The sequence below is a fragment of the Pseudochaenichthys georgianus genome, chromosome 23, assembly GCF_902827115.2.
Source record: "Pseudochaenichthys georgianus chromosome 23, fPseGeo1.2, whole genome shotgun sequence".
NCBI lineage: Eukaryota > Metazoa > Chordata > Actinopteri > Perciformes > Channichthyidae > Pseudochaenichthys > Pseudochaenichthys georgianus.
This window is the reverse complement of record NC_047525.1, coordinates 13,198,911-13,208,602: the sequence shown is the minus strand read 5'-3', so window position 1 is coordinate 13,208,602 and position 9,692 is coordinate 13,198,911. Positions and strand designations below refer to the sequence as shown.

At 38.3% G+C, this 9,692-nt stretch overlaps 2 protein-coding genes across 2 annotated transcripts in view; both read left to right on the top strand.

The window, feature by feature from the left end:
- pah (phenylalanine hydroxylase) overlaps window positions 1–3,270 on the top strand; it is a 13,354-nt gene extending 10,084 nt beyond the window's left edge. The window contains exons 8-14 of the mRNA XM_034074933.2: window positions 189–324; window positions 411–480; window positions 757–813; window positions 1,230–1,325; window positions 2,071–2,204; window positions 2,294–2,409; window positions 2,737–3,270. Coding sequence (XP_033930824.1) covers window positions 189–324; window positions 411–480; window positions 757–813; window positions 1,230–1,325; window positions 2,071–2,204; window positions 2,294–2,409; window positions 2,737–2,783 — 656 coding nt within the window. The 3' untranslated portion in view covers window positions 2,784–3,270. The remainder of the gene's footprint in view (window positions 1–188; window positions 325–410; window positions 481–756; window positions 814–1,229; window positions 1,326–2,070; window positions 2,205–2,293; window positions 2,410–2,736) is intronic.
- Window positions 3,271–4,022: 752 nt separating this feature from the next.
- On the top strand, window positions 4,023–9,446 carry th2 (tyrosine hydroxylase 2). The gene is made up of 12 exons (XM_034074901.2): window positions 4,023–4,300; window positions 4,898–5,072; window positions 5,260–5,348; window positions 5,448–5,515; window positions 5,598–5,648; window positions 6,384–6,529; window positions 7,491–7,626; window positions 7,713–7,782; window positions 7,869–7,925; window positions 8,495–8,590; window positions 8,803–8,936; window positions 9,110–9,446. The coding sequence occupies exons 1-12, from the start codon at window positions 4,055–4,057 to the stop codon at window positions 9,327–9,329; spliced, it is 1,488 nt and encodes a 495-aa protein (XP_033930792.1). The 5' UTR covers window positions 4,023–4,054; the 3' UTR covers window positions 9,330–9,446.
- The last annotated feature ends 246 nt before the right edge of the window (window positions 9,447–9,692 follow it).

Sequence of the window (9,692 nt, the reverse complement as noted above, 5' to 3'; positions counted from 1 at the left end):
AAAGATAATAAAAAATAATAAAATAATTCAAATATTCATATAAGAACATAAAATCTGAATTAGCAATAAAAGATTAAATAAAATAGAATACCTATATAATTGACCGATGATGCCTTGCTTTAATATATATCTGAGTCATTATTGAGCCCTGACTCTTTTTAAATACTGTTAACCCTCTCCTCCCGCAGCGTGCACAGGGTTCCGGCTGCGCCCGGTGGCCGGCCTGCTCTCATCCCGGGACTTCCTGGCAGGCCTTGCTTTCCGCGTCTTTCATTCCACGCAGTACATTCGTCACAGCTCCAAGCCCACATACACACCTGAGCCGTGAGTGTCCGGAAGACTATGCATAACACAAGGAAATATTATGTCATTGTTTGATTTTTAAAGACTCATTTTGGTTTCTAATGCAGGGATATCTGCCATGAGCTCCTGGGACATGTTCCTCTGTTTGCTGATTCCGGTTTTGCCCAATTCTCACAGGTAAAGACGGCAATAAATATACAACAAATACAACATGTAGTATAATTTAGGGCTGCATGATATGAGGAAATATGCCACATTGTTGTTAAAACATTGTAATACTTTAACTGCAACAATTACAGTCTTTCTGCCTCCTCCGCTGATTTTGTTTCAACTTTTTGGGTCTTTGTTTTGCTGCACCTACTCTCTCTTAGAGGAACAATTACAATGAAAATCGTTTTAACATATTTCTGATTATGATTACTAATCCTTATGCTTTGATTGTACTCTGTGTAGGAAATTGGCCTCGCCTCCCTCGGTGCCCCTGATGAGTTCATTGAGAAACTTGCTACTGTGAGTATTGTGTTCATGAGAAACAAAATGTTAAATCATTTTGGTAGGCTGTATCCGGAGTCTAACAAAACTGTGTTCATGCCGAAGACCCTCAGAAACAAAAACATTAGGTCTGGTTTTCAGCCCCTGTCCCTACGCAAACAGATTGAGTTTATCAGCAACATAAAAGAGTAAATGTTACATGTGTGTATTATGCATAACTTTAAATACATTGATGTGAGAGTGTTAGTTTATCTGAGGTGTCTGTAGTACATTTTGCATTTAAAAAGACCTTATGGGGCCAGTTCCGCAAATTACAAAAGAAAAGTGCCTTTCGTGGTATCTAGCATGTAGTTACTTTTAATTACAGTTACCTTCCTTATTTTGTGAATTTCTACCACGGATTTGTGACTGAATTATGTTTGTTGTGTCCTCAGGTGTACTGGTTCACCGTGGAGTTTGGCCTGTGTAAGCAAGGCTCAGAAACCAAAGCTTTCGGAGCTGGCTTGCTTTCATCATTTGGAGAGCTGCAGGTAAGAAGAAATGGGGGGGTTAGGATCAAGGTTAGACAAAACATGGCCCCCGCAGCAGCTAGATTATATAGTTTTAAGACACAAATGAAAGAAGTTTCACGTAAAAAATATCAGTGTTTGCTCAGCATGTTTCTCTGATCATGTAAGATCCTGACGTCCAATGACTAAAATCATTCATCCGGTTCAAATATATAGTTAAAAACAACCAACATTTAAAAAGTTTAACTTGAAAATGTGGCTTGAAGTATATTTTTGACAGTTTGACGCATGCTCAAATGGGATATGTTGCCATTATAGGAGAATTAAACAAACAGAAATAAAGTATTTTGGATAAAGTTAGTACCAAATCTATCAAATATATATCAAAGGTCTTGTCCTTGTTAGCAGACAAGTTACATATACCTTAAACCCCTGATAATACATGCAGGGTGTTGCACAACAAAATGGGTCAGTGGTCTACTCTGATTCTGGTTTTGTGTGTCGCTGGTGGAGGGGGCTCACTGTTCAGTAGGGTGCATGTAAACTAGTTCAGTAGGTGAGTGGGGGCAGAGAGGAACAGAGAGAGGACTTACATGTCGCTATCGAGTTCACCGTTACATCAGCGGCTGTAACAGAGGATGTGCACTCTGTCACATCCAGCCCTGAATAACGCCGCACTTCCTGTTCCCTGCAGTATTGATGGGGACAGAGACACTCATTTAGAGACATTTAAAGGAAATAACCTTTTTCTGCTGGTATTTTTCAGTACTGCTTGACAGACAAGCCCAAAGTCCTGCCCTTTGACCCCACCAAGACCAGCTTTCAGAAATACCCCATCACCGAGTACCAGCCTGTGTACTTTGTCGCCGAGAGCTTTGAGGATGCCAAAGAGAAAGTGAGGTAAGAAAATGTCGTTATTTTACTCCTGCATATAATTGGAAGTTTAGGTTTCAACAAAACGTGTAACATTAATGACTGTCTGCCTGCAGGAAATTTGCAAACACCATCCCGAGGCCTTTCACTGTGCGCTACAATCCGTACACTCAGAGCATCGAAGTGCTGGACAACACCCAGCAGCTCAGGAACCTGGCTGACAGCATCGGCAGTATGTTACTCATTTTCATTTAAATATATCATATTATAAAGCAGGTCACAAACATCTGATGTCCACTTCCAGATGTTAATAACTATAGTTGAGAAAAATTGAGAAAGATTACTGTAACACTGCCAGTTTAAAGAAAATAAGTGCCCATTAAATTCAACTTCTGTTTTGAAAATCTGATTTTAAAGTAAAAAGGATGATGGTATGGTCCAGATGGATAACATAACAGTGCTTTTCTTTGTTTAATCATTTGAAAAGAACTATTTTTGATGACCTATATGGAGCAATTAATGACATTTAAGGTAACTCAATTTGATTTTTATATTTCAGGTGAAATGGGGAAACTGTGCGAAGCCCTGCGGAAACTGCAAAACTGAAGTAATCTGAGCCGAAGCATGCTGAGAATCTCTACATTTCTTCAATCAAACGGTTTATTATCTGGCTTCTTGGAGTCCTGATTAGCTTGCCTGCTACTTTACTTTCTTTCTATTAAAACAAATATGCAAGTGAAATAATGGCAATATTAATTTAATCCAATTAGTATTTTAGTTAGGTGAATAGTGTAGCCTGTGTCTTGGGTAGGATGATAATGAATGTTACAGTATTACTAGCCTACAGTATAAGTGTTAAGAAGATACGTGTTTTTTAAAATAAGAGGGTTTGTTAATCAAAATCTCTTATCAGCTAATTTTATTTCTAATATTATATGAATACAGCTGAAACAATCAGATTTATTTCTATGCACTTCAAATCCAAAGGAACCAATGCATTTTGTTACAAGTTACATTTTGCTTTGGTAAATTAAATGTTCTGTGTATGCATGAAATGATATATTGAAATAAATAAAAAATGTTCTTCTCTCTATCTCTTTGTCTTCTATGAGTTTATACTTCTCACATGTTCTATGTTTAATATTATGAATATTGAACTAAACAGATAATGAAGGACACTATGTGAGTAAAAAATATATAGATGTGTTCAAAGGAGACGTTACTGTATATAAATGCATATAGTTTGTTATAGACTACTAAACATTTGAAGTATTTAACCTTATTATAAGCAACATTGGCACATTTTTGCTGTTGGTCATTTTGTTAAAAGATTTTGTATTCTTAAATTAGGAATATTGTAAATGGGGCTTCTTTTCAATATATTTAACTACTGTTTCACTCAGGTGATTGAACCAAGACCTTTTATTTGTCATGTATCTTATATTGTATCTTATACTATACCATATTCCATTCACTATGTACCATACTTGCATATTTTATACTATCCCATATAAATGAACAATACAGGTTTTGATAAAGAAAAAATAAGAGAGTAGTATAAAGTCCCTATAGGCAAAACTATATATGCACTTCTAATAACCTAGTTTTATTAATTTAAGACTATGTAACAGTTATGTAACCTATTATGACCTATTTTGCTCGAATGCACCTGTGTTGGTGTCCATTTCCTCCCCCGATAGCACTATTTTAGTCCTATAAAGAGATGTAATCATGACGCAAGCCAGGCCTCAAAAGCCAAATGTGCCGCCCTCGCGCACCTCATCTCCATATCACCCCCTCACACATCCGGGTATTTAAAGTGTCCGCGGGGCATGGAGGCGCACACACCGCGGTGAGGCTTCAGCTGCAGCGGGCAGATGAAGACGGAGGGCGGGGTGCAGCCGTCGCCCTTCAGCGGGAGGAGGCAGAGTCTGATCGAGGATGCCCGCAGAGAGCGAGGCTCCGTGGGATCCCCTGGGCCTCCGGGGCCTCCGGGGCCCTCCCGGTACGGAGACATGGGCTTCGTGTTCGAGGAGAAGGACGGCAGGGTCACTCTCAACCTCCTCTTCACTCTCAGCAATGAGAAAAACGCAGGATTCTTCAAAACTGGTAAAATATTCGAGGTAAGTCCCAAATTCTGAGATCTTCAAATTGTGTAAAACTAATGACATGAAACTGTGAAAATGTTACAAGAGGCTACAAGCTTAATACACAGGTTTAACAAGTAGAAAGATGGACTTAAGGTTTCAAAATAATGTTTGATAACTATAACTGATTAAGGAAATGTTTTTCAACACGTCTCCAATCTAAAAAACGAAGTAATTTAAGTAAAAGAAAATCAACAAATTCTCACAATTACAGAAGCTGGAATGATCTTTTACTGTATTTGGCTTAATTGTTCTTGTTCCAATAATAGCTTATTTGGTAACAGGCCTAATAATTAGCATTCAACACATATTTCCATTACAAAAGGTATTGAATGTACTTGTATGATATCTAAAGCTGAAGATGTCAATACAAATGTAAACGATGAAATAGGAAGAACGTGTATAGACCTACTAGTTTAAAAACAATAATGCAAAAACATGCATTTCTTCATCATAATGTCAACAAGTAAACTACATGTGCATTATGGGATGAAGACCCTTCTTCTCAATGTCAAATCATTGATTAAAATTAATTGTTTACCATATTATGCTCTTTTTTTGTATCTTTCACAGACGTTTGAAGCTAAACTTCTCCACATTGAGAGCCGGCCGGGGAGGAAGTCAAAGAACAGCACGACAGACCTGGAGTTCTTCATGAAGTGTGAAGTTCACAGCTCCGACCTGGACGTGTTCATCAACTCACTGAAGAGAGTGGTGGACGACGTTCGCTCCATACCGGAGGAAAAAGGTGCACGATATTATTAATACTGTGCACTTTATGCATTTCATTAGACCTATTCAAATGTCTAGTGAGATACGCTTAGGGCATCTTATGCAATTTTACAAGCCTTATTTAATTAATGTATTTTTTGTAATGTTACATGATAAAAAGACCAATTACAAAAGCACTAATTCATTATTTTCCCTCTCTTTAGTTCCCTGGTTTCCTCGACAGATAAAAGACCTCGACAGATGCAACATGCTAATAACCAAATTTGATCCAGACATGGACCAGGATCATCCAGTGAGTGTTTACATATGGTGCAAAATGTCACACTCTTAAATCATATTTATCAGAAAACAATACAACCTAGTTATGATACTTATTAACTCTTTTTTGCAGGGATACAGCGATCCAGAATACAGAAAACGACGGGCATTCATCTCTGAGCTTGCCTTCAGATACAAACAGTGAGTCAGAAATGTATCCATGTTCCTTAAAAACTGAGTACCATTTAAATATTCTCTTATTAAATGATTCTCTTTATCACAGGGGGGACCAGCTGCCCACTGTGCAGTACACAGCAGAAGAAGTGTCCACATGGTAAGAATTGGCCAAACACACAGAAAAAACTATCTTGTATTATGTCACATAACCATGGGCGTAATTTCCACTGGGGACAGGGGGGACATGTCCCCCCCCACTTTTCAAAATCCCATTTGTTGTGAGCATATTCTAATGGTTTTTTGATTATTGAAATATATACAGTTCTATTTCATATGGGTGTTGAGAACTGTATCCATAAATCTCTTAATGTTGCCCTCAAAGTGCACCAGATTGATGCATTCAATTTCAATTTAAAGAAAACAATCTTCCCGGGGGTGCATGCCCCCGGACCCCGCTAGAGGATGTGAGGTTATCACAAATAAGACAGGTTCACATGGATAGGATACTAAGTGTGCACACTCATTATATACACTACACATTTTTCTTGGATCCCTAATATATCTGTAGAAAGGTAGGAAATGGAATTAAATTGAGAAAATGTTTCATTGCGGAGGACCCCCTGTTTTGTGTCCCCCCCCACTTATCAAACCAAAGTTACATCCTTGCACATAACTGTATTAGGTTGGTTGAAAGCAATAATATTAAGTTGACCCTATATTTGTATTTAAACCTAATATTATTGCTTTCAACTGACCTAACATAGTTATATGAAATATGTTGATATAGTACATTTAACTAGTCAATGTTCCAGTTTCTTCAGAGCAGTCAGTATGAATGCAGATGCGTGTTGGAGGATGGTTAGAGTGCAATGATGTGTTGCTGTGTTTGAAGGAGGGAGGTGTACCTGCAGCTGAGGAGCATCTACCCCAGTCTGGCCTGCAGGCAGTTCATGGACGGGCTGCAGCAGCTGGAGACAGAGTGTGGCTACGGAGAAGAGAGCATCCCTCAGCTCAGAGACATATCCGCCTTCCTGAAAGGTGACAAACACTCTGACTAATGAGAGCTTTTGGTCTTCAAAAGATAATACAACTCGAAAAAGTAGAATAAATAAAGTTCTAGAAAAGCTTTTACAAACAAGAATTATGATAACATTTGGCCTTCAAAATAAAAAAAAACTAGAATAAAGGAACATTTATGCTTTACAAAATATCTTGCAAAATTAGAATATTTTGGTCTTTGCAAAGGTAAAACTAAGGATGTGAAACAAGTATCTTTATAACATTAAATGTCAAACAAAGTATGGAACACCGACTTACATTTTTCATGACATGATCGATGTGGGGTTTAAAGGTAAATATGTCAGAATAGCAATGAGCTTTGAACAGCGATAAATAGAAAAAGATGATAGAGAGCACGCATGTATTCTGGATCCTCTATCCTGAGTTCTGGATTTGAGTCCTGGACTTCGAGTCGTGGCTGAACCTGTCTCTGCGGTCCTGCCTGACTCTCATCATACTACTTCCCTGATGGCTCCCACAGGATTGTTGACATCCTCGTGGATTCATATTCTTATTATAGACACATGCATTTCCAAACATTTGGTCTACCTATGCTGTAAAATGTATTATCTTTTCAATTTCCACACGGCATCTATTGCACGTCTGTCCGTCCTGGGAGAGGGATCCCTCCTCTGTTGCTCTCCCTGAGGTTTCTCCCATTTTCCCATTAAACTGTGGGTTTTCTCAGGAAGTTTTTCCTTGTACGATGTGAGGGTCAAAGGACAGAGGGTGTCGTATTGTCATACTGATATTCTGTACAAACTGTGAAGTCCACTGAGACAAATTTAACATTTGTGATATTGGGCTATATAAATAAATATTGATTGATTGATTGAATGATTGAAGTTATGACTTAAACGTCATCTTCAATGTACTGCTCCATATTCCTATGCCTCCAGTTTGCTTTGCAGTGTGTTTTGAAGTGTTTCTCTTGTTTCAGAGAAGACTGGCTTCCAGCTGCGCCCGGTGGCCGGCCTGCTGTCAGCCAGAGACTTCCTCTCCAGTCTTGCCTTCAGAGTGTTTCAGTGCACTCAGTACATCCGCCACGCCTCAGCACCCATGCACTCCCCTGAGCCGTGAGTGGAAGCTTTCTGGGACCTATTTTATTCATTAATGTATTCAGCTGCTTGTTCTGTCATTGACTCTGTTCCTGCTCTGACAGAGACTGCTGTCATGAACTGCTCGGCCATATTCCCATGCTGGCGGATAAAGAATTCGCCCAGTTTTCTCAGGTAACAGTGCTGCGCTTTGATTTGACATAACAAGAAGGTAATGTAGTTTAATTAGCTTTAATACTAATTCCTTTGAACTCTTTTAGGAGATTGGACTTGCCTCGCTTGGAGCTTCAGATGAAGACATTGAGAAATTGTCAACGGTACGTTTTTATGAATGTTTTAAACCTGAAATTAATTAATGTTTTTTAATATTCAGAGATAATTTCCTTGTATGGGAGGTCAAAACATCACCAAAAAAATGAAACTATAGAATTTAACATTACATATAATGCACCTCTTAACTTCATATACATATTTGGATTACCTTTATACTGTGAAGTATTGCTTATTTTATCCTGTTATACTGCGTAACTATTTTCATATCACAAACACATATTTTATAATTTTTTTAAATGTTTTATTGTACATTTTGCTTCATATACCTAGTTCTTGACGTGCTGTCCTTGTATTTCTTTATGCCCCCCAATACAAAGGCTAATACTTGTATGTACAAACATATTTGGCAAACCGATTTTGATTCAATGAATGTTAAATGTTAATAGAGAAGCTTTTTTTTATCAGTGATCCATGGGCTCTCTTAACTCAGTGCATTAAATAGATCTTCACTGCCATCTGGTGGCTTAAACAAAGGACTGCACATTATGTTTAATCATGCTCTCATTCAGAATATATCTTCGACTGACTTTTGTTATGTGCTTGTCCTTTTCAGTTATATTGGTTCACTGTGGAGTTTGGCCTCTGCAAGCAGAACGGAGCAGTGAAAGCTTACGGCGCCGGACTCCTGTCGTCTTACGGAGAGCTCGTTGTGAGTGTGTTTTTATAAAAGTTTGTCTTTATTAAACAACGTCTATGCATAACATTTTTATTATTCACTCAAAGAAAACAGCTAAATTATGCCAGATTTAGCTACAGGCTCATTTCCATCTGCAGTCTCTTCTGTTCACACACACACATTTTGCTTCATATTCTTTCTGCTTTGTGTACTTACACTGCTTGACCTTTGACCTGTCTCTTCAGTACGCTTTGTCGAATGAGCCGGAGTACAAGCCGTTTGTTCCGGAGGAGACAGCAGTTCAGCCGTACCAGGACCAAACATACCAGCCTGTTTACTTCGTATCCGAGAGCTTTGAGGATGCTAAGACCAAAATGAGGTACACATACTTATTAATTAAGTAGTGACCATAAGACTAGTATTGGTCCAACATTCCACAATCTGTCTTTAATGACTTCATAGAGATCTTAAAGTTTATTTCTCACAATATTTGTAACACATCTGTATGTCTGCTCCTAAAACTCTTTCCTATGCATTCATTCACTTCAACAGGAGATACTCTGCCACCATCAAGCGTCCCTTTGCAGTTCGCTACGAGCCGTTTACCTGCAGCGTGGAGGTTCTGGATCAGCCCAGCAAGATCCAAACCGCCCTGAGCCAGATCAGAGACGACCTGAAGACCCTTCACAGCGCTCTGGAGAAGTTCAGCTTCTCTGAAGAGCGGGAACAAATGGTCTGCAGAGAAAGGAGAGTCATGCAGGAAGAGAAATAGATGGACAGTGGCCTGTGTAAATAGTACTAAATACTATCTATAAGATCAACTACCATGATCAACATGTACAGAAAAGCAAAATGTAGTCAGGTTTGTGAGTCTCAACATGGCCATTTGTTGTGTGTAATGTATTATATAAAAATAAATAAATGTTTATTTTCATGAAGAAGTCTCTTTGAAAGTGTTTTATATTCCAGAGAAACAGAAGAGAAGAAATCAGACCTCATGAAAAGTACAATTCCTGCTTTCAAAACCTTCATTTAGTCAAAGCATTTGCAATATTTACTTAAAGTGCCAAAAATAACAGTATATAATGTTCTTTGTCAGTGTGTAAAATGTTTTTGGATTGATATTTCTGCTGCA

Excerpts from the sequence above, each read along its gene's own strand:
- th2 (XM_034074901.2), top strand. The coding sequence starts at position 4,055 with ATGAAGACGGAGGGCGGGGTGCAGCCGTCGCCCTTCAGCGGGAGGAGG. Across the intron at positions 5,516-5,597 it reads CTTGCCTTCAGATACAAACA|GGGGGACCAGCTGCCCACTG; the intron begins GTGAGTCAGAAA and ends TCTTTATCACAG. Across the intron at positions 5,649-6,383 it reads GCAGAAGAAGTGTCCACATG|GAGGGAGGTGTACCTGCAGC; the intron begins GTAAGAATTGGC and ends CTGTGTTTGAAG.